Raw genomic sequence first — 24227 nt, 5'->3', positions numbered from 1 at the left:
GTAGCTCAGTGAGACTCCAGACACGGCTCTGATCAGGCCCTTATTCACTCAAACAGGAGATGAAGGAAGAAAATGAATCAAGCACCTTGAATCACTGTTAAGACTAAGATACAGTGAGAAGCCAGCTCAGTCCTAGACTCACACCACTCCTACAAGTGACACAATCTCGATTAGGTCACCAACACGCCTAAAACTCGGGGGTGGTGTCTGTCAGACAGCGTTTCCGGTAAGTGAGAAGAAATTTCCAAGGCACGAGATGCGAGCAGCAAAGTTTCAGTCAGTTTGGATTAAAGATGGAATAGCAAAGCTCCTTGCTGGAGCCATCCACCACGTACCTCAACGCCATGTCTGCGTAACACCTAGCCCAGAGTTACAAATCCTCCCGGAAAGGGGAGTCCCATTCAGCCAAGAACAATCAGCTCTGTGACAAAATCAACTCAAACAGACAGCACGTACTGGCCAGCACCCTGGTAGTTTTGCCCATCCAGTGCCCACAAACAATAGCTGTAATTGGCCAACAGGTGAAAGAGCAATCAAACCCCCACATTGTTTAGCCATCAGGAAATCTGGAAATCTTTCAACACCTAAGCAAACTGGACGCTGGTAAACAGCAGCCTGGCACCTTCCCCAGTGTCTTTAATATGTCGTTTTGAATGTTACACAAAGCAACGATCTCCAGCTTTGCCATTTGAAAGAAGGAAAGGTCTAAATCACTTGCCCATGTCACAGAGCAGATCTGGCAGTTTCAGTGCACAATGGGACACTGCTCTCGCATTGCCAGATCTAGACAATGTCACTTTTCAGGAGCGTGAGTTTCCCAATCAAGGAATGCCTGCTGCATTTAGAGCTCAGACTATTTCACTTAAGCAAGGGAGACCATTCTTTAAGACCGTGAAAAGTAACCAAACCGAGACATTCTGAACCATTTCAGTCTTAACGTTACATTCCTATTTGCAGAGAAATAATTCAAGGCAGAATTCCAGTTGTCTTTTATCACTATAGCAATAGGAGCAGGTTTTCACTCAGAAGTTTTCAAGGACATGAACTGTGACTGCGAAGATGTGGAAAGTCCCCCGCTCACCTTTTCTATAAGCAGCTTCTTGCTCATTGTTACACATCTATTCAACCGCTCCTTGTACTTCTCCAGCATCTTTTGCTGTTCATCTATCTGCCGTCTCAAATCGCAGTTGGCCTAAAAGTGAAAAGAGAAAAAAAAAAAAAAAAAAAAAAGCCTTTGACTTTAAATCACTCAGAGCCAAGCTAAGCATCACCTAGGAAGAAGTTTCTCCAGCTACCTGCAGGCATCAGATTAAAGAAAGCAAACCAGCAGGGTAAGGAAAAAAGACCAGGTTCCTCTTAGCAAAACATGCAAGCCAAGCTCTTCAGTTTTTAACCCACTCAAATCCTAATACCCCGGTAGAACAGTGAAGTGCTATCACCCTGGTTTACATATAAGGGACTAAGGTTCAAAGAGACTAACACAAGCACAAGGAATTTTTTTTATTTTTTATTTTTTTAAACACTTAAGACCTTGCCACAGCTACCAAGTCTCAAAACAGCTTAGTCATCCTGGACCATCCTCCCTCTTTAGCCACAATACTGGCAGAGGAAAAGGATGGGTAACTCCCTTTGCACTTCCAATTAAATTCTCCTTCAAGTTACTATCCGTTAGCCCTGCTATATGCTGCTCCCAGTAACAGATGCTGTTTTTAACACCACCACAGCGTGCAGCAGGATTTTATGTGCCACCATTTTTGTTGCTATAAAGATAAATTTAACCATCCCCCTTCCAACCAATAGTCTGGCTTCTGATTAAACATCGAATGGTAAAAATAAATTAATTTATTTCCTGCTTCATGGATTGTTTTCTACAAACCCACAGGTGTATGTCTCTACGAGCTTGTCTGAGCTTTTTTTAAGTGCTGAGACCAGACGCACACAAACACAGAGAACTTTCCCTCTAATGTGTTTTCTAACCCTTTTCAACACTTCACAAGAGATGCCTCTCCAGCTGATGAAAGCCAAATCAATGAGAAATCCTCCATTAAGACAAGATCCTTGATTTAAAGGTATTTATCTTTTACTGAAGAATACTAATGGGTTAAGAGAAGCTTTATTCTTTTGGTTTGACCAAAAGATGTTCTCCTCATCTCTGTACGTGTCACTGACTCTCATGAATGAGCATTTCAGAACACAACTTCCCAGTCTACTGAGAGGCTACTGAACATGCTGCTTAACAAAAAGCATTCAGCTCTTCAGTACTTAGAAGAGAGGAATAATTCTGCAGAGAAGCACGTTAGGTTACTTAGCAAAAACAAAACTATGCAACAGGTCAAAGAAAGGCCAACACTAGTGCTGGGGACACAAACACCTGAGCTACAGCAGCTCCACACTGTGTAGCCACTGGAGTCGCTGCTACACTGCTTGTGGGTTCAAGCAGGTCCAAATGGAGTATCTACAAGCCACGCAGTTATCTGGCAAGTAAGGGATGGCCAGATTTGTTTTACCTTTTGAGTGTTGGTTCTACAAATGCTATCCAAAATCCTGCTCTGCAGCCTAGCTACACATGCCTTCTAGGTATCATTAAATTGCAGCCTTTAAAAGAATTGTCCCACTTTAAATACTTACTCTTAGTAAGTCATCTATCCTCCCCTCCTTCTTCTCCAAGTCAGAGTTTTTACTGTTTTCTAGTGCAGATATTTTTTCCATTGTGAGGTCAGACTGTAGGGGAAAAATCACCATAAACCACATTTCAGAAAAACAGCTGATATTTCAGATAGTCAGCACGTAACATCACAGCGTAACCCCCTCTGATCTGAACTGTTAGGTCTAAGAAGAAGGAACTGATCCCCTGCATCGGGGGAAGAACTTTCTCCATTCTTCATTTCCTTATCGCATGGTGGGCTCCTCCAGCACAGGAGGTTCAGTCAGCACAAAGCTGCTCTGCAGAACACAAACTGGTAACACATCAGAGGCTACAACATCCTGTGTCCTGCAAATTTTGTTTTTATAATTGAGTTCTGCCCACTCCTTGGTGGTCTCTGACGTTCACTGTCCTTTCCTGCAGTGCAACATAGCTCGTACAGGAAAAAGCTTTAAGCAAAAACCCACCAAATCCCAACCCTCAGCTGGAATATCAAATTTATGAGATCTTTCATGGGCACAGACAACCACCTGCACAGACAAAAGACAATACCTGCGGGTTCTAAGGTGGTCCTGACAGAAAACACAGGTCTTCATTTTAAAATATTATAACAGATTGACAGCAAGAATATCGGGCACAAGCCTTTGGTTCTGACAAACTGATGTGTTAGTGCCCACTAGGGACAGGTGCTTTAGAGTTCCTGAGTGAAACCTATTTGGAAAGTGTTATGGGGTGCAGCCCATCTCAAATACCTTCACCAACGAAGTGAGAGTTATACCCAGGAACAGAAGACAAAAGACATATACTATATTCTCTAGCAGTAGAAATATTTCAAACTCAGCACTCTCTTTAATGGGTAATGGGGAAGAAAAGGGGAAAGAAGTCAGGATGTACATGAGCACAGCATCTAAAATACCCAAGTCAACACACACAAGGAAATCTCGCTCCATGACCGCATATACAGATTTCACATTTATGTCTAGCAAGCAGCTACCCTGGTTCTGAGAAGAGTTAGCAAAGACTTACCTGCAGAGCTGTCATATAACTGTTCTCCAAATTTCAGGCTTGCCTAGAAGCTACCACCATGAGTAAGAGCCAAACTTGGTGGACTGTTGCTGCTCTACATAGGCCCGGTATGGGAAAGATAAAAAAGAACATGTGCCAGCATTGCACATCAAGCAAGATGATCCTAAATCCCAAAAGATAAAGAGGAGGCCTGGGCAGGTCACCTTACTTCTGCCTTAGCTTTGTTTATGCTTCCTGACAACCTACAAGAAGCTACAACCAAAGCTTTTGTCACTGAAGGCAAGGAGAAGGTTGTCTGGTGAAAACCTGGGCTGCATCCACGCAGCAGAAAGTTTCTTCAGTAAGTGGCTGTTACGTCATTTTGCCAAACGCACAGCCATGCTTGCATCGTGTCAGACGAAGTCATGTTTCAGGATCCATGCCCTTACATCTGACTTCATCACAACTGACTTCGCCTCAGAGTGCTCAGAGGGCCCTGGCTTTGACTGAAAACACTAAGAAAATAATGCTCACGCTGACCCGCTTTTGGCATCGCCGCAAGTGATTCAAACTGCAAATCACTGAACTACTTTTTTTTTTTTTTTTTTTTTTTTCTTTAAAACCCTATCAACTCCAAACAGGTTTGGAAGGGAAAATCAAGAGTATATACCTGTCCTCATCACACAGTCAAGCATCTTCACGGATTCTTTGCCTTAAGCGTATGCTACATGTAGACCCTTGGAGAATACCATGAAGCTGAGCACTGGGAGAAAGCACCCTCAGATAACATGTCACTCTTTTCAAGGAAGATGGATCCTGCGGGCGTGCTAAGCACAGGGGAGAATAAAAACCGCTCGCTTGCTCCAGGAGGGACCACTCTTTTAAGCAGTGGTGTTGGGACAGCAAAGATTGAATCTGAAAGTTATCTCTGGCAGGTTCTCGAGTTATGGCATCATTCTCACACAAGAATTCTCCATGCACTAGCAAGGAAGAGAGATCGTCACAGACCAGTATTTTAACAGTGCAGACAACAGAAGTGACTCTAGTGACACAACAGAGCTCAGAGATTTAAGCTAATAAGTATCCCCAGAGGTTCTTCACGCACAAAGAGCTTGTACCACCCTGCTGGGGAAAAGGAGAATGAACTTCCCCCAGCAACAGAATCATCTCTGACTCAAACTGGTGTGAGAAAATGATTGACACAAACCGGATTGTTTAAAAATCACTTAAGGGAAGGGTCAGTCACAGAGAAATTGGAGATGAAAATCAAAAGAAGATTAAAAGCAGGCTTGGAGAAGAAATAAGCAAGGTGCATTGCAGATAAAGCTGAACATCCTTCTAAGCAACAGAGGAAGATGACACAGCTAAAAAGTAAATCTTGCCATAAAGCCACAAGAAGAATTTTAACAATTTAAAAGGCACCAAAAAGACATCAGCACAGTCAAAGGAGCTACTCCTCTTCTTGCCTCCATGTCAGTGAAGTTGCTGAGAAGCACTGTCAGGAACACATCACGTTCCACCTTGACAGGACAAAACTATGCCATGGATGCGCTCTGCAGAGGCCAAACAACTTCCAGCTAAACTGTGGGCATTTGTACTGTAAGCAGTGTAGAGGCACCCACAACCCAGCGCTTGAATAGAGGCATTCACAACTATGGCTTGGGTTTCCTTCACATCTTCACTTATAAAGGGAGGAAGAACATTCAGGATACAACAGAACGGAAACAGAGCTAAGGTGTTCCTCTCCTGATCGCATTCACACACAGCTGGAGAACTAACCCCGGTATCAACACAGAAAAGCCGCAGTAACAGATTAGGCAAACTTCAGTAGCAGCAACTGAAAGCATCCCTTACAGGATAAGAAACAAGGTTCAGAGTGATTCACTTCAATCAGTAGGTACAGCCTGAGTTGGGACTACTGGCTCTTTTCACTGGAGGCATTATGTCTACTGCAAGTGGCATCCTCTGGTGTGGAAGACAAGCTGCAATCTCATATCCAAGAGATGTTATCATCTAGTGAGCTATACCTGTGACTGTTTGTGCTGGATGGAAATCTGTTTTTGGGAAGTGCAGGAATGCTCAGTGTTCCCTGATCCGGTAGAAGATGGACTGCCTTGCTGGGCCTGCAAAAGAAAGTCAGTGTATTGTTATACGCTCCTCAGCACGATCGCTAGTGCCCATGCAGATACACTTATCTTCACATGGGGGGCGCAGCCCGGCCTGGGTACCACACTTTCATGTTAAGGTTTAAGAACGCTGTAGAGATTTAGTTCATTAAAACAAGAGAGTCAGTTTCTTTCAAGAAGTCTGGCCCAACCTGCTAAAAGACAAAGCTTTTAAAAGCCTAATGTAATTAATGTCAGCTGAGATTAAGCAAGGCCAAAACAAACACTTCTCACAGCAAGACTAAACTTCATTCTTTCGCTTTTTTGTGTCTATCAGATTAGCCTCTCAGATGCTATTATTTTGATCTATGTAAGATTTTGAGTCGTTAACTTAAAACTCACGTCATTTTATTAAACAAGCAAAGCCTGGGACCTAGAACTCTTCACAAGGAAGATGAACTTACCAGAAGATGGTAGACTTGGTCATCAATAAACCAGGCTGAACTTGAACCACTGTCTTTGAGCAGAAAAGCTTCAAATTCCCCATCCCTTAACTAGAAACATCCTCCCTTGGGATTCGAATCTTTTCAGAGCTGCTCACCGAGACAAAAGTAAAACAGAGGCCACCTCCCCTCTGTGCCAGCTGCTCATTCTCTAGCCGCTGCTTCGCCAGCATCACCGACATCAGCGTTGGCAGAGCAGAGTGTTCCTCCTGCGGTTCCTTTGCTGTGCTGCCGTCTACCCCATACAGCGGCTGCTCCACTCGCCGCTGTAACACAGTCAAAAAAAATACAATGAACTTTTTTTTTTTTTTTTTTTTTTTTTAAAAAAAAAGCAATTCTCTGACTCTGCCAAAACTGTTGTCAGCGAAGCAGCAGCTCAGGAATGGGCAGGCAGCATGGTGAGGATCTGATAATTCAAACAGGACTCCTGGAATGATTGTTCCAATGGCAGACATCAAAAAGTAGATGAAGTTTACAATTAAAAAAAAAAAAAAAAGTAACAAATGAACACACAGGACACAGTTCCTTGTCAGTTAATACACCCCCTTCCTTTGTATATACATGTGTTTCAGAGCCAGTGGGGCAAAACAGGTTGGAGATCCAAAAATCTTAGTGTATTGCAATTTTGGTCAATGCATTCAAAATTATGCTACTTGATGTTTTTTAAGGACTCATTTTAAAAGAGCTGATGTCACAATACAGTCATTATTCTGGTGAAGTAAACTGAGTCAGAACTGCCAAATGCCAGCAACCTAACCATGACTAGGACCCAGATGCCACGGTAAGCTCATTTCTGTCATTATAGCTGGGACCAATCTCCTGCAAGACAAGCAATGTACTAATGGGTTTCCAAAATCTTTTAAAGATGCATCGCATCTCTTACAGGCCAGCTCCGTTCTCCTGCAGTAGACTAATTTTCCAACTGTGATACAGGAACTGGGCTCAGTAAGAACAAGAATCATCTGAGCTACATTGATTACAGCACTCAGAATCTCATTGCCCTCGCTTTAAAAGCCAGCCCATCACTGCTAAAAATTGCCAGTCTGGGTAATAATAATCTAAATCCTGCCAAGCTGGAACTCTCGGCCAGGCACATGCCACATAGAAAGTAAACAGTCAGGTCAGGCTTCAGTTTTTCTTAAAAACCTAAATTGCAACCTGAAACATATTTTCTGCCTAACATTCCAAATGTCAAGAGGGTGCTTTCTTCCCCAAAAGAATGCTTGTATATGAGAGCAACCTCAGAAGAGTCTGAAGACCTGCAGATCATTCTTCTGATCAAAGGAGAAGCAAGGCAATTCAAAGCAGTCAAGAGATTTGAAGAAGTAACATCCTGAAGTCATTACCATTCCTCCGCAAGCTCTGATTGCAGAAGATTTCCAGTACAATACAGATTAACTCACAGGTTTGGAGGAGGTTTGTTTCATCGTGAAAGACACTTTAACATTGGTCCCCTTCCTAGATCATACCGACATCTGTAATGGGTAAGATACTCGATCTTCTCCAATTTTCACTCATCCCCCTGTTTTTTTGGGCTTAGTTCAAACCACTGATACTCAGTTTGTAAGAGGAGGACAGGTATTACAAATGTACATAATAATTTGTTATGAATAAGCAAACATTGTAGGTTTAGCTGCAAGAGTAAAGAACAGAAGATAAGAAACAAAAAGAGCACCTGCGTAAGGAGAGACACAATCTGGTCTGGCTGAAACTGTCACATCAGTCTTCACCTCGTGAGAAATACTCTGTTCAAACTTCTACCTACTCAATACGTACAAGCGTAGAAGAAGAAAACCAAAGGAAGAATCAACTTGTCCCACTATAAACACCTGCAGGGTGTCTCGTCTGCTGGAATCAAGAACTGTCCCTAACACCTCATGCATCTGCAACATTCAGAGATGGTATTTCTTCCACTAACTTCTCTCTAAAGAGGTGTATCAGCGAATTAATATGACAGGAGAAAAGGCTTTTCAATTAACCAGATATATTTTAATTTCTGTAAACATCAAAAATATCTAGAAGCATATCTGATGGCCTCCCGTAAAGCAGCATTAAAAGCTTCCAAAATTTAGCAACACATTGAATTCTGAGCAGAGCATTCAGGGCTGGGATTTAGTTCAGTACACATCCGTGAAATGTGCAAAGGTCTCTGCAGAATAATGTAATCAGTAAAGAGCTAGCATTTGGTTTTTGGAATACTAACCTTTCCCATAACGCTTCATACCTTTGTGACACTCAACAAATGCTGAAATTTTTTAAAGAGGGACCCAGGCAACGTTCAGAACTAGAGATCAGACACCACAGCCTCTGAATAAGGCTATGCTAGTTGAAAGAAATTTCTTTAGCTGCTCTGTGCTAAAATGGCTTAAAAATACCAGTGATTTCTTCACATTCAGATCTTGCAGAATGCTGGGACAGCAAAATGGAATTACGTAACAAAAAAAATAACAGCAGATGTGCATGTATACACATTCCTTTGCAAGCTTTTGCTAATGCCACTTACAAGGCACGTGCACGTAAACAGAAGTAAAAGACCTTCCCGATATAATTACAATACCCACGTTTTTCAATATACCCAAAGGGTCCAATCAAGGTCAGAATATCATTGTACCAGTGCTACATGGAATGGTTTTAAATTGAAAGAGGGGACATTTAGGTTAGATATTATAAATAAATTCTTTGCTGTGAGGGTGGTGAGAGCCTGGCCCAGGTTGCCCAGAGAAGCTGTGGCTGCCCCATCCCTGGAGGGGTTCAAGGCCAGGTTGGAGGGGGCTTGGAGCAACCTGGTCTGGTGGGAGGTGTCCCTGCCCAGGGCAGGGGGTTGGCACTGGATGGGCTTTAAGGTCCCTTCCAACTCTAACCATTCTATGATTCTATACACCATACTCCCAACTCCATGGAGAAGTTCATGAGCTACAACAGAATACAAGCTAACTATTACGTCAGTTCCACCTTTTATTAAGGACAGTGATGTATCTGTAACCACACAGCATGCTAAAAACACTCACCTTGCATGCTTTAATCTCAGATATTCATATCAGTTATAACTGGACTAGCCACTGCTAGAGGGTCCTAGACATCTGGCTTTGCTGCCAGAACCCAGTTTCAGATTTAAAAAAGAGAGATCTGAATAGAGAATAAGCCAAATCACTCACCAAGACACCCTTCTTTCCTGTTCAGAACCTTTTATTACCTGTCTGAAGCAGGACCACCAGCCTAACCAATGCCATGCCACCAGCTCCATCCCCAGGGAGAACACTTACCGGCAAGGGGTTGGATAAGGAATGCTGCGGTGACGATCTGGCGACAGGCGGCACACTTCTACCCGGACTGGTTCCTGGGCCACTTCCCCCAGCAAACTGGCCAAGAGAACAGATTTGATCATCAGTAATTCCACAGAGATACTACATTTAAACAAATTTAACAGACACAGAAGAAATGCATTAATCTTAAAAATGAAGCCTTACATGCTCTAGGGACTCATTTAAACCAACCAAATATAAGCTAAGAGGAAAATCTTAACATTTCACGCACTCCTTTCAAAAATAACAACAGAAGTACTTCAAACATTCATATTTGCACAAAGTACATTTTTCTTTTTAACACAAAAAGATGTAAACCCGCACACTTGGATATAGATCCGTTATTTACTTTATAGAATTGGGAAGCCCACTCCCTGTGAGGAGACGTGCCTAACTGTGCACCACAGGAGCGGTAAGAAAGGTACCCCCCTCCACTGAAGCCCCTGCACCAGTCACTGTTGAAGACAGGGTACGTAAACAGCTGGGCAACTGGTCTAGTTGGTACAGAAATTCATACGGTCCTGCATCTAAAAAACTTTAGCCAGCAAAGAACTCAGTGCTTATAAGTACTTAATTTCTGACTCCAAGTTACTCAGTAAAATAAAGAACCAGCTAGAGCTCTGGATTGTGCAGACCTAGAAAAACGCAATTAAAAGAATATTGATTTTTAGAATGTCCATCCTTGTTTTGTGGAGGGATCTCTGTCTCCTGTGTGGTGCCAGTCTCCCCCAGCAAGCTTTTCTAAGGAGGCAACCCTGTAAACAACCTCCTACTGAAACCAGCAGGACTTTGCAGGTAGGTTCTTTTGCAGCACTGGACCCTTATCAGAAGAAGTGTATACACTCAGAGATAACCTCATCTGAGACACAAGTTCCGACGGAAATCAACCTCAAACCTATACTTACGTGGCTGTTCTTTTAAATAATTGCTTTATCAATTGTTCAAAGAAATGTTAATTTAAAAACCAACTTCCAAAAATCTCACATCCTCTACCTACTCAGATCTGAGCATATCAGGTTAACATCGTCAATCAATGACTCTGATGATGGATCAGTAACAGCAGTCACATTACAGACTTCCATCTACGGATTTTGCGTGATGGGGATTCAAGCAGACTTCTCAGACAATGCAAAGATGCTTACCTCAAAATAGTCACTAATTTTATGTCCTCTAGGAGTGCCTTTTCCTAAAAAGGAAAACAAAGGATGAAAAAAAGAGTTCATATTTTTAAGAACATAAGTTATGATGGCATTCTAAAAACATACTTCTACGGTTTTATGCTCCTTTCCCTGTAGGGAGGTGCAACACCTATCACAACAAAAGCTTCTGCACAACAAAAGACTGCCCCAGGGTTACAGCTCTTCTGCTGTTGTTGGGAGGGTTTACAGTTGACAATTCAATTAACTCTCAATTCCAAACATGTCAAATCCAATCAAGCAGCATTTGCACTTGCTAAAGTACTTAAAAAACACTAAACATCATTGAATGTTGGGTAGGTTCTCAAGAATTTCCTTCAAGATAAGGACAGAGCAAAGGGTGCTTCTAGTCCTCCACCTTCAGGTAAATTACTGCATATTAGATCTCTCACCAGCATCGCTATAAGAGTCAGACAGATAATTAGTGGTGGCTTAATACCAGCTCATTAGAACTTAGCCCTTTCCTCTTATTTTAATATTATCAAAGCAGTTCTGTCAACACGATCCTCGTTGAAGAACAAAGGAAATAGAAATCTGCCCCTATGCCCATTTGCTAGAAAATCTGAACTTGGTTTCGAACACGCTGGGTTTTTTCTTAAGAGACAGCACTGCCGGCTTTAGACTTGAGCACAGTTTGTTCTCTATTTGTTATGGTAAGAACTTACTCTAATGAGGCAGGAATACGTCTCAAAAAGCAAGGAAGAGAGTACAGCCTGTATTTTGAAGTCTGGCTGCTGTATATGCAGCATCACAGGACCAAAACAACACTCCAGAGAAGCCATATTAAGCCTTTGGGCAGCCTGTCCTATAAAAACGCAATAGTTTGTGCGAATAAGCTGTGGACGAGTATTTTCCTGCCAATGAGGATAACAAGGCTCCCAGAAGAGAACTACACCATCATGGAGTAGTTTATAACAAGCTGCCTGACACACCCTTGAGAAGAGCCATTAGTTTCCTAGGACACTGACTGTGCAAAACGTGCACAAATTACCAACCGTTCAGAAATCCTGCAGCAGGGTCAGGAGAATGAATTACCTTGACTGGTCTCATACGCTTCCGCTTTCCTCTTTCTATTCCGCTGGTCATTCTGTTTTTTCTCGGGAGTCTGTTAAACAATACTTCAAAATTAACATTTTTGCAGTTATTCCAAGTATTAAAGAAAATACCAAAACACAATTATCTGCTCCATATCCCCAGTGGCCATTTCGCTTCTCTGGTGCATTTGTTTCTACTGCTGCTACTTAAAGAAACAACTGCTCTCAAACAGCTACTACCTTCTGATATATGTGCTGCAGACGGGAGAGAACATGGTTAGGAATGAGGTTAATTTTTTTTCCTATTCCAGCTGCAGCACGCCAACCTCTGCTGCCCAGTTACTTCAGATGGTTAGGAGAACAAGTTCAAACACTTAAAAAAAAAAACCTGTATAAACCATGTCACGGTGATCACAGTACTGGTATAAGAGGAGTGAGGTTTGAGTGACAAGAGGTTTGAGTACAGACATCCAAATTTGCAGCATGGTGGCTACTCGCCATCTAGCAGGACAATTTATCTCACCTGCAGAAAATGCTTCTTCCCAAAGCCCTTTGCAGAGCATAACCAGAACTGTCCTGTCCACCGGTGTGCACAACTGCGACCTTACACAAACCAAGGCAGAGCTCCCAGGAGAAAGCTGCCACAGACACAGCAATTCATTTGGACTTTTCTCATCAAACTCAAGGGTCGGTTGCATCTGCCATTTCTGTGAGCAACCAGAGACCTGAGGGGCAGTTTATCAGTGGACAGCGATACATTTATGCACAGGTACAATACAGAGCACCGGTGGGAGGCCTGAAGGCTCCAAAAGTGTCGTGCCTATCTGTCTGTACAAGGCTACGAAGCCCAGACACGTGAGAGTGGAGAAGACCTTTTCTCCATCACCAGGGTCACTCATGTGGCCAGACCTGCTGAAAACATTAGGCAACACTGGGCTAGAAGCAACTCACTGAGGTTGCTGGAAAGAAGGAGATCTTGTCATTTCCATCACCAACGTCATTTTAAAAACATCTCTTATCCCAAAGGGTCCCAAATAATTTCTGAGCTATATGCTTTACAATCACTGCTGCCACCACTAAACTATAGGCTGGGGGCAGGAAGAAAACCACAGTGTGCAAAACACAGCTCTAGCGGAGGGAAAGCCATGGCCAGAACGTTTGTGGTAAACCTAAGTTTCATGCTCTTTGGAAACCAAAGTCCAAAGTACCCTGTTGAAAGATCTCTGCCAAAAGACTTGGACACAATAAGCACAGAAATCAATCTACCTCCTTTAATAGGATAACAAGGATAAAGCTGACACAGCCAGAATCTAAACCTGGCTGTGTCCCCAGGGGATGCTGGACATCTACAGTCCCATGTTACCAGCTGGGAATCCACCGACACGTTATTGTTCTGTTAAGAGGATGGAGGGGATGTTGAGACAAAGGTGGCTGCTGTGTCTGCAAAGTACTTTTGAGAACGGGGGACTGACAACTCCGTAACTATCTAGAGATAGCTCCTGTACATGTAAAAGTCAGTGACAGAGCCTCCTAACTGCGTAGTGAAGAGCAACTCACGCACAGCGTTGGCGTGACTGTAACACCACAGGCTCCATTACAGCCTCCATGGAACTGTAAGCATATTAATGAGATTCAGTTTAAGTTGTTTTTCCATTCAAGTACTTACATAACAAAAATTACACACATTCTCTGTTACAAACTGAAAAAGCAAGGAATGGTAGATTTGATTATGTCAGCTTGGTCAATTTAAATCACTCCACAAAAGTCCAATGAAAAAACAAGTAAAATAAGAACGAATACTCAGTTTTCCACTATTAACTATACTTACTTGTATGGAGTTTAAGATACTGCATTCTCAAAAAACTTAGCTTCACCAGACACCTCATATCAGTTCTGCCATATAATGGAGGGAAATACGATCCAAAACTTACCTGATAACTGTGTGGAAAGTTCTTTAAATGTATAAGAAAATGCATTTAAACTTGAGCTTTTGCTTTACCAACATGGAATTTTGAAGTAAAAATGTAACTCTGCAATTCATTTTGCTGCTTTAGCAAGTGTTTTGAAATAGTTAATCCTAAAGCAGTGAGATTAAACAAGGACAAAGCATCAATTTTCACCCCCCGACACTTCCACAGAGCGATTCATAAAAATGCTCTGCTTTGTACAGGCTTCTGCAAATTCACATATTTGATAGGCAAGGCAAACTTTTCCATTAATGCTCTCTGGCTTTTTATTTGGCCCGAACTGTATCCAAACCCAGGAAACAAATCACAATGCAGCTGAAAACAATTTCCTATGATGAGCTTCATGAATGCTGTGCTTTTGGGGTTGGGCAAAATCTGCCTTCTACGTTGGGAAGCTTCAAGGAGGACTGTTTCACACCATGGTCCAAAGACTGTGGGGTTAAGATCCAGACGAAATACTTCCACTAGTCCCTTTCACACCCCAAACAAAGAACACTGTCACTCACACAATTCCTTCTATGTTTTGATTTCAGTCATGTTCCACCTCAAACCCGATTACCCCAAGGATTTGTGGCTGCTTACCTCCAATTCTTTATCACTCAGAGAACCCACGCTGCACAAGCTCTGGTTGGAAGACTCACTATTTAATGGACCCTAGTGAAAAACAAGCAAAGACTGTTAGAAACAACTTCCATACAAGGCGGATACGTCCTATCAAACACTGCATCTCTGGGCTAACTACGCTGCTCTATGTCACATGGATACAGCAGCAACACGGGTCAAACACCCAGGCACATGATGGGGCACTAAAAAACTTCAGAAGTGGCTTGGAGCAAGATGGAAGTTGGATGGTCTTGTCTCAATATACTGGTCCAGCCTCTGCAACGGCATTTCTCTCTCAATTTATGTCCTAACTGCTCTATTTAACCACATCCATAGAACGGCCAAGGCAGTATTCATAAAAAGTCTAAGACAACTGGCTTGAGAAACAAAACTTGTGATTTGTTGAGTAGCAGTAGTTCCAAGCTCGGCTCTTCAGGCAAGCATCTGCTTGACCCTGGGCTACGAATTCAGAGGCATCTTCCATCTGGGAAGGCAGCTATTACTGTTATCAGATGCTGGCAGTACCACTGATTTTTCTTTAAACGCGTAATTTTTATGCTTTTTTTAACACTAAGATAATGAACAAGTGAGAGTTGTGTTAACAGCAGTACAACTGGCACCCTTAAGGCGATCTTTCCCATTAGGCTATTTTATGGACCCGTGGCTGACCCGCCAACAGAGTGGTCGTTCCTACCAGGCTAAAGCACAAATTCAAGAGGCTGGAACAGTTTTACTGAAATAGTATCCAGATACCTACAAGCATCTGCTTGCATCTTTGCAAGCATCTCTACTGGATACACATCTGCATTTTTACGTATCCAAGCAGTTTTGAGAAATATTTTTTTAAAAATCTATATCAGAACTGGTTTTAAAAGGAAAGAAAAGTGAATCATGCAAAGTCACTGTGTTTTATCCTAGTGCTCTGACACAAAAGTATCCTCCTACAGATCTAACTTAAGAAATCTAGACGAATTTGACAAAGATATAAAAACAAGATTCACATTTACTGATGGAATGTATTAACAGGAAGAATGACATGATAAAGCCACCTCTCCATTAATAACTTGTGAGCATATTTTCCCTAAGATTCATTCTATTTTAGCAGTCTTATTTTTGCAGTAACCACTTCCCACCAATCAGTCTTTCCTCAAGGCAAAGCCACTTCTCATTATATACTTGAGCAGAAGACTTACGGGAGGGGCAGGGGAGAAGCCTTAACACCACAAAGAAATCCCACAGTAGATTATTTTTGAGGGTAGGAGCACTCCCTTCCCCATTTATAAGACAATCACCACCTGTGACACAAACCTAGCTGTTACTAACACCAAGTTCCAAGCAGGCATCCACAGAAAGCGGAAGTTCTGTTTAACTTTTGTATTACACTGGGAATGTTAACTACCAAATTTGTTTCTCCTAAAAGGACATGCTTAGTTGCTTCAACAACTACAAAAAAACCCACTTGACCAGCTCAAGAAGCTACACATTTAGGATTCTCTTTTAAAAGAAAATTACTTTTAAGAAAAATTGCAGATGATATTGCTTAAGTCATACAGTTGCCCCTTCAACTCATCACACAAATAGCTCAAGACCAGAAAGAAATTTTAACTCATCTCTTCAGCAATACAGAAACTTAAAATTTAGTTGCTTTTTTAAACAAAGAAGCAAGTTCCCCACCACCACAAGTTGTATAGGTACAACTCTTGGTTATGTGAGGGATTTATTCCTTGGCCAACAGGACTTAACAGAAGTGCCCACACTACCCTGGGCTACACCCACATGAAGGCCTCATTGATTAAAAAAATATAATATCTTATGGCAAGTGGCAACAGAAAGTTAATCTTTTCACCCAGGTAAGAAGTTTGTTTATAAACTACACAAATGCTGTCCTCTAAAACCCTCCACTTCCTCTCATGAGCTCAAACCCCAGCAGCACATCCAAGGCATCAACCTTCTGTGCAAGCGTGAAAAGCTTCATTAGGTGCAGGAGCATCTCAAGGAATGAGCATTTGTGGGTCTCAGATGGGACAGACTCGGGGTCTGACACGATGAAGACGAAAGCGAAAGTTGTTTCCACATTTGCTAAAATCTCGCTGCCTCCATTTTGCACATGGAGAGCAAGTGACAGGAACAGCTGCTCCCCAAATGCCACATTTGAGCTTTTCAGGAACACTGTGGTTGAAAGGGCGCATCAGCAGCTCATGAAGGGCCAACATTTCAGCAACGGACCTGTATTCCAGGGTAACCTGGAGACATAGACGGATGAGGCCGCCTACAGTTAGAAACGATCCTAAGATTTTTTCAGAAATAAAAGTTTATCCTCTCCAGTAAAAAATAATCCACTCAGATGCATCCAAATGTAAAGTTCTGGAATGCAAGCAGCTGGAAAAACGCCCAAAACAAAATCCACAATGTTATTCTTACTTTTAGTACCACAACTACCTGTACGGACTATTCCGCATGGGAAATTTACAGCTCTAGCAGTTGGAATCAAACCCAATTTTTGCATCAACAAAAGAGCAGTTCAGTTCTGATCACAGGTTCTTGACGAGCAAACAACATGTTTTCCCTTTACTTTAAAAGATCCTCTAGAAAATACACTGATAAAATCGTAACATTGAACTCAATGCAGTAGTAGAAATGGTGAAAAGGAACTAACTATGTAGTTATGGAACCAGAGAAGAACACCTTGTCAGATGTCCAGGTCCAGCCAGTTCACTGTCGTGTGTATTGGTATTGGGAATAAATGCAGAATTAATTCTTCGTAGGCAAATTCTGACCCATTTCCACTGCATGAGCTTTCCTCTCCCTTGATGATCTTCTAGAGGACCTTCCACTGACACTTCTCTTAGAGTAAAGGATTAGGCCTATCTTACAGACAAGCAGCTGAAGCATCTTGTTCATGTCAAAGTTGGCAAAAAAAGTCTTGTTTTGAGGAATTCTGGCTATGGAAACACAAGTTGTTCATTAGAACGTGCTGTACTCGAAGCAATAAAGACGCAATACCTAGGATGTTTAAGGAACGTGGCCTAGTCCTCAGCTGCACCTCTTTCACGTGCAAGAGAAAGGAAAAGCAAGTTTTCCTGATCATCCCATTAGATTAACTAGTTTCACACATAACCTCCTGTTATCAACTGCTTATACCAACAGGTTTAGACAACGGCTATGAGAAACCATACATCTGAGCATCTCCCCCTCAACTAACAGGCAGTGAGTGTGTGTATAAAAATCCCTTCAAATTTACGTTTTATCATTCCTAACTGTTTATATTTAGCTCAGCAACTGACATTGGATAAATGATCAGTACTTAATTTAGCATACCATTGTAAGTGGTCATGACATAAAAGGAATTAAAGGAACAAACCTGAATTTTGCAAGAAAACAATTAAGCAATGGCAAAGAATATTAACATCACAATATTGCTGGGGAAGTAGCAGTAGGGAATAATAAACATGTAATAGTTTACACAGGAAGGGCTTATACATTTTATTCCTGAAGAAGTCATCTGCGCTGGCATCTTGCTTTTCTAGCATAGGCTACTTTGGGATAATACTGCACTTCTTTGGTCTCACTTCCAGCCCACTCAGCCACTGTACCCTGTCAAGAGAACCGGTGATGGGGCTCAGCAAAAATTCAAAATACGTGGGTCATCTGAAATAAGCTAATAGTTTCTATAGTGTTTACCCAAATGACAAGCACAAGAACAGCACACACTTCCTCCTCCACAAGGAATTTCTTTCTGAGATAAGCTGGCGTGCTCTTTTCCCTTGTGATTCACCTATCAACTGCTGCTTTGAAGTCCGTGACCTACCTATGCACAACAGAACCTCCATGTTGAGAAGTGGATGCAGCAGGAGCAGGCACTTTCAAGACTCCTGCTCAAAGGCAAGAATTTAAAAATCTGTCCACTCACGCGAGTTGGTTACTCATTTCTGCCTTTGCAAGAGCCCTGGAAAGGCCACATGAGGCACAATGGCTGAAGTTTCAATAGAAATGACTTAGCCTGATAATAGTTCCCATCGGATCTTCCGTAGGTGAGGGCAGGCTGAGTCAGGCTGGCTTTGCTATCTCCTCCTCAAGCCTATCTACCGCCTTGCACGACTTGTGCATTTCCTCAGCCTCTCCAGGCTCCCCAAAACGATCCCTCAGGCCTGTCTGCAACTCTTACGTTGGGCCGTCTCCATTTTGTGCTCTTCAACTCCTCGTATTGAAAGAGCTCTAGGAACCCAAGCTGCCAAGCCAGAGCCTCCAACACGGACTTACAGCAACACATGTTGCAAAATTCTCTTGCTAACTCAATGGCAGAGACACGCTTCATTACCTCAAGCCAAGGTAGCCCACATTCTTCTGAATTCCATAGCAAATCAAGAGATTTCAAAAGGGAAAGGTCAATCCTTACTTCCACTAGAAGTTAGTGCTGACTCCACGCAGGCTTACACCAAAGTGAAATGGCTGAATGGTTTTCCAGTTACTCTGGTCCAGTGCTACAGTATAAATCAGGTTTAATTAACATATTCTTATTTTATTTCAAGCATCACATAAGTACGAGAATTACAGCCTGCTTCTTAATTGGGCTTTTAGAAAAGCTCGGTATTCTAGCCAATAATGAAATCCCCAAATCACCCAGGTCTTTTTGCCATGAGAAGTTAATTTACTATCAGACACTCACAGGTAACCTCCACTATATCAGATGGGTAAGCAGATTTGTAACAGGATTTGCTCGGCTTCCATTATGCCTCAAGAGTTCTCACACGTTGAAAAAATTGTCTTTTTATTTTACTGATGGCAAACTAGACAGAAGGGTCATGCAATTCCCCCTAACCTTCTGTTCGGGGGCAGAAAGAGAACTGAGGCCTGACAACTATCTCTGGGCTCTAATAGCCAGACAATACATTTGAAATAACTAAAGCTGCACATGGAAGCATCCAAACAATTTTCAAGTGTCCGGCATAAAGTCCTGGCACACTCTGTGGTATCTGATAAATTCATTTCTAAGTTTCAAAACTCTTTTTTTCGTCTGGTGGCATGTGACATGTGTTAAGGACCATCACTATCCAGCACCACTTTCTCCAAGAAAGACATGATTATTCTCAAACACGAATCCTCAACTTGGTAACTCTGCTGCTAAGAATGTTGCTACCACACAACTGGTACTTACTTAACTGATCAAGACTGCTAGAGTGACAGAGGAAGAGTAAAAACCAAAATAACACAAGTAAATTCTGTTCCTTTTTAAGAGCAATTCTCTTTTTGGAGGCAGGTGTTCTGCAGCATAAGTGACACTCTTCAGGTTATTTTCATTTCCCTCTTTACGATACCTCAAAGAGGGAGGAAAGGGAGCACTAACTACCATCACGACCAATACTTCTTCAATTCTAGCACAGTCATCTGCATCTACAAGACTCCTGCGGCATGACAGAGAAGGTTACTCTCTCTAGAAATACTTCATGCTTTTTAGTTTAAAAAACTAATAAAGCAGTGCACACAACTTCATTTGAAGATCTTTTAAAGACCAAACTTGTAGAAGATATGCGTGTTGCTGTGAGGATCCACCCTGGCCGAGCCTGAGACAAGCCGTGTGCAAATACAGTCACCCATCACAATTACCCATCCCAATTCTTATCCAGGAGAAGCCTGTGGAAATGACACAAATCCTTTGGAATTAACCCACCTGATATCTTAAAGGCAGCACCCAAACAGGGGGAAGGGAGGCAGAAGATGAGAACAGACAGAATTAAACAATGTTATCTAGAGAAACAAACTACGTTTTGTCTTCTGTACCTGCTGACCCAAGGAAGATGTCTGAGATGACTAGTCAGAATAACGCCTCAAGTGAATGTGCTTAGATTTTCCCTCGTAAGTAAACATAAACAGGAGCTAAATAAGCAGGAATCGTGGTAGGTGTCAGATAGTCATGTGTTAATTCAAGGACTGGCTTTGCGAATTTGGGGAATAATGGCACTTTACCATATGGCAAGAATAGACATCTAAAGCATCACTGGCTTTTTGAAGCTATCTAGTGACCTGGATGAACCACAGGAGTATAACAGTTGCCTAGAAACATCCCTTGCTCATAAATTTGTTTCCACGTATTAACTCCAAGCTTCTAGAGAAATACATTCTCCAGCTACTAAGAAAGATAATTCATCACAGACTTGCAACAGAATTTTGAAGCATTTGGGACTGCAAATGACCTCAGTCATTGGGTTGTGCCTTCAGCTACCACAGGAGGTGACAGCACACAGCTGTTTCCAAAACAGTTTAGGATTTCTGTCCTCTACTACTGTTACTGGAAAGCTCTTCCAGAATCCCATGACTCTGATGGCCAGAAGCTTTTTTCTACTTTGCAGCCTAAAAATTTATTCTAGATCAGCTTAGTCTCATTCAGTTCTCAGAAACACGTACGGTCACTCTTTACTTGCAAGCACGGAGGGAAAGCAGGCTTTAATGCTGCAGATGTATTAAGGATGTAAACTAGCGCATTAGTTTTACGCAGGTCCAAAATGCAGCCTGTATTTTTAAACATTAAAGAATCCTAACCAAACCCACGAAGCGATACACCCAGTCGGTGGAAGGCAGGAAGCTCAGTTACAACTGCCTGCTGCCTTCACCCAATAGGAGAGCATCTAAGATGACATTTCTTCCTTTTATGCAATAAACAGCAACAGAATACCTTCTATCCCAGGAGGATGTGCCAGGCCCGGTCCCACTAGATGGCACTAACTTACTCTACGTAGCTTTCCTTAAACATTTAATTGGAGAGAGCTAAAAATCTTAGTTGAATCATACAAATTGTATCACAGCTTTCCCAATATATTCCCTTTAAGACAGTGACCTACCAATGCCAGTGCGGAGCATGACGGACGGAGGCTTGGGGGGGTAGGGAGGGAATTTGAAGCACCAACCTGGGAGGGAATGTAGTATCTGAGATTAATATTGCAACCAAGATCTGCTGCAACATAGTAGAGTCATGCTAATTCATATCAACGGTTGGCTGTTCTATTGCAAATTAGCAAGTAAATAAATATATATTGTTTGCACTTTAACAGTTTACTGACCAGTACAAAGTAAAACTCTATACTACATAACAACAGGTAAAAATAAAACTCAGTAACAGAACAGCTTTGCTCAAAGCAAAGCCTCCAAGAAATGAGGCTTTTTTACTTGGATATGCTTTAGAAACAAAAATGAGCTTTCAATATTCACCCTACAGAGAAAGGGCATGTACTTTCTGCTCCAAACATATTGAAAACATAATTAAGACTTGCTTTCCTGTATCTTTTAAAGGTTATTCCTTTAAAAGGAATAGTTCCTAACATTCTTTGTGAGCACTGAGTATGTTGGCACTGTTTTAAAGCAACAACAGCGTCTATGCTTCTAAGTCTTCGCTAGTCTAGAAAATTGTTTGGCTTTATCTACACTGGTACAGCTAAAGATGTTAAAGTGACATATATGGGGGGAAGAGACAAGAAACAGATGAAAAAGTACATAAAAAGTTGTAATGTTGTATAAAACAAGTTCTTTCAAGATCGTAAATACTTTATGTAGCATAAACTTTTATGCTAGTAAAAGCCTTAAGATTAAAAGTCTTAAGAGTAGGGGAAAAAGATCAAAAATACCCCCCACACTTACTTCAGTAACCAAAACTGTTGTCCCTTAACAACTTGTAGCGTTAATCTTCCTTACTACCCCACCTTGCAGCTGAACATGTTACTTTCTCCTGCTCCCTTCCAAGACTTAACCCTGTTTGGGTCTTGACTGAAGTACAGATCAGAAAGAAAAGTACGAACTCAAACTAAACCGGTTTTCAAGTTCTGATTTGCTTTGAATTTTTCTAAATACAGCATCTACAGATTCTCCTCAAAATAATTCTAAGAGGTTTCTGAAAATTCTCTAGCAATGATATGTTGTTTTACCATCTACCTTCATGTTGTCCAAAACTCAGGATGTTCCTCAAAAGTAAACTCCTTATCACTGACCTAGTTTAAGAGGAGTTCTGCCACCATTTCATTGCTCAGACAGAGACTATCAATTAACACTACCAACATCTGGAGAACTAACAGCTTAATGCTAGTACATAAAGCAACCACACAACGTTGTTATTTAAGTGCCTTACTCAAAAAAAGGCAGCTACTGAACAGTTATGCAGTTGTACGTGAGGACAAAGATGGGATTTTACTAGCAGGTTGTGGATCAGGGAGAGCTTACCTTCAAATACTTTTGTGTGTGTGTGTGTTCTATGTGACCGAGTACACAATTTTAGCACGCTGCACTCCCAGAGAACGGAATAAATTCTTCAGTATATTAAGTCTGGTTACATGTTGTATCAAACACAGTAAACTTGAAACTGTATCTAATCAGTGGCCAAATTCAATTCTCCAATGCATTCTTGGAGAAAGGAAGAGACAGGTGAGATTCCCACTTCCCAAGAAAGTTGTCATGGGTTTTTTGGGGGGTGTACAAGCTGCCTTAAGATGGAGCAACTCCTAAGAACTTAATTAGAACCCAAAATCTTCTGTATAGCAAAACATCTGCTCATAGAGATCCCATTTTCATTCCTCTTAAACATACTTCAAGCAAATTAGCGTTCAAAACAACTATTGACACAAAACATTCTGCTAGCAAAGCAAAATTATCAATGTAGAAATTAAAAACAACAACAACAAAGTGCAGTGCAGGATGGATAAGCAGCCATGCCTGTTACCAACAGTACTCATCCTCACCTTAGCAACCCCGACTCCCGTGAACCTGGCCTCCAGTAGTTCCTGCCGTCGTGGGTCCAGGCTATGCAATTCTTCCATCATTTCTGCTGCTACGGGAGAACAACACTCAGATTATGCAATGCAAGGAAAGGAGAGAGATTTAATATTCTGTGCCACTGACGAGACTCAAAAGTGCCTGTTCTGCAGCACAACCATGTAGAAAGCATTTTCTTGCAAGCGAAATGCAAGATTACCATGCAATAATAACACGACTTTGCCACCACATTACTGTATTTAAACCATAACCCTGCTGGAGAGTTTCCTCTTCTATCCCTTGTACCAGCCATTTCAAGATCTCTAAATCCAAGAAACCAATTATGTCACATTCTCCCACTGGATGCTTTATTAGAAGGAAAACATGGGACCAGAGTGTTATGACTAAAAGCTTCAGAGCTTTTCATCCGTGCTGCATGACTAGCAGAAAAAAAAAAGGAAAAAAAAAAAAAGCAAGCAGCATTCTCTACCCCATAATTTATTTTTGGCCAATCCTAGAAATACTAGATCTCCCCAAACTCCAAATTTCACTGACAACAGCTTTGGTTCTTCCAAGCACAAAAAGGGATTATAAGAAGAAAATAATGCTTGTTTAAACCTTTTACTTTATAAAGCATCAGGCACCTCTAGCGTACCAGCTGCCTCTATATAGCGGATGTACCTGGGGTACATCTTGGCAATCCAACACAATGGATGCCATTATTTGATAAAAAAAAAAAAAAACAACAAATCAGCATAGTTGTGTAAAGAGGTTAAAAATCGGGAAATATACAATTCCAATACTGAACTGCGGAAAAAATGGGACAAATTTCAACGTTCATTATAACTGTGAATCACATCTTCCCAACCGCACCAATCAAGTTCATTTCCAGAAATGTCTGTTCCAGTTTCATTTTCTGGACTAAGGTAGAAAAAAAAAAAAAAAAAAAGGAAAGAGATAGAAGATAAAGATTTGCTGTATAAAGAGCATATGTGATGAGGAAAGTTCTTGAAGGGCAGCAAGTGCCCTCTAGAATAGGCAGTATACAATTGTTCCTTTTATTAACTGTCCATTTTGTCCCTGCCGTTTCCTCCAAACGCTGCAGATCTAAGTTACAGGGGGCAAAGCGAATCCA

At 41.6% G+C, this 24227-nt stretch overlaps 1 protein-coding gene across 8 annotated transcripts in view; it reads right to left on the bottom strand.

The window, feature by feature from the left end:
• TLK2 (tousled like kinase 2) overlaps positions 1 to 23171 on the bottom strand; it is a 40157-nt gene extending 16986 nt beyond the window's left edge. For 2 of the 8 annotated variants that reach the window (XM_074163004.1, XM_074163005.1), the window contains exons 1-9: positions 23080 to 23160; positions 14339 to 14410; positions 11791 to 11860; positions 10702 to 10745; positions 9521 to 9616; positions 6356 to 6523; positions 5677 to 5772; positions 2629 to 2721; positions 1082 to 1192 (exon numbers count right to left, since the gene is read on the bottom strand). In XM_074163004.1, coding sequence (XP_074019105.1) covers positions 1082 to 1192; positions 2629 to 2721; positions 5677 to 5772; positions 6356 to 6523; positions 9521 to 9616; positions 10702 to 10745; positions 11791 to 11860; positions 14339 to 14410; positions 23080 to 23160 — 831 coding nt within the window. Of the gene's footprint in view, positions 1 to 1081; positions 1193 to 2628; positions 2722 to 5676; positions 5773 to 6355; positions 6524 to 9520; positions 9617 to 10701; positions 10746 to 11790; positions 11861 to 14338; positions 14411 to 21195; positions 21262 to 23079 lie in introns of all 8 variants that reach the window. The other 6 variants (XM_074163003.1, XM_074163007.1, XM_074163006.1 and 3 more) reach the window with 6 other exon arrangements.
• Between the last annotated feature and the right edge of the window lie 1056 nt (positions 23172 to 24227).

This window comes from Numenius arquata, chromosome 23 (genome assembly GCF_964106895.1).
Source record: "Numenius arquata chromosome 23, bNumArq3.hap1.1, whole genome shotgun sequence".
NCBI classification, from domain to species: Eukaryota; Metazoa; Chordata; class Aves; order Charadriiformes; family Scolopacidae; genus Numenius; species Numenius arquata.
Note: the sequence above shows the minus strand (reverse complement) of the source record. Positions and strands in the feature narration are given on the sequence as shown.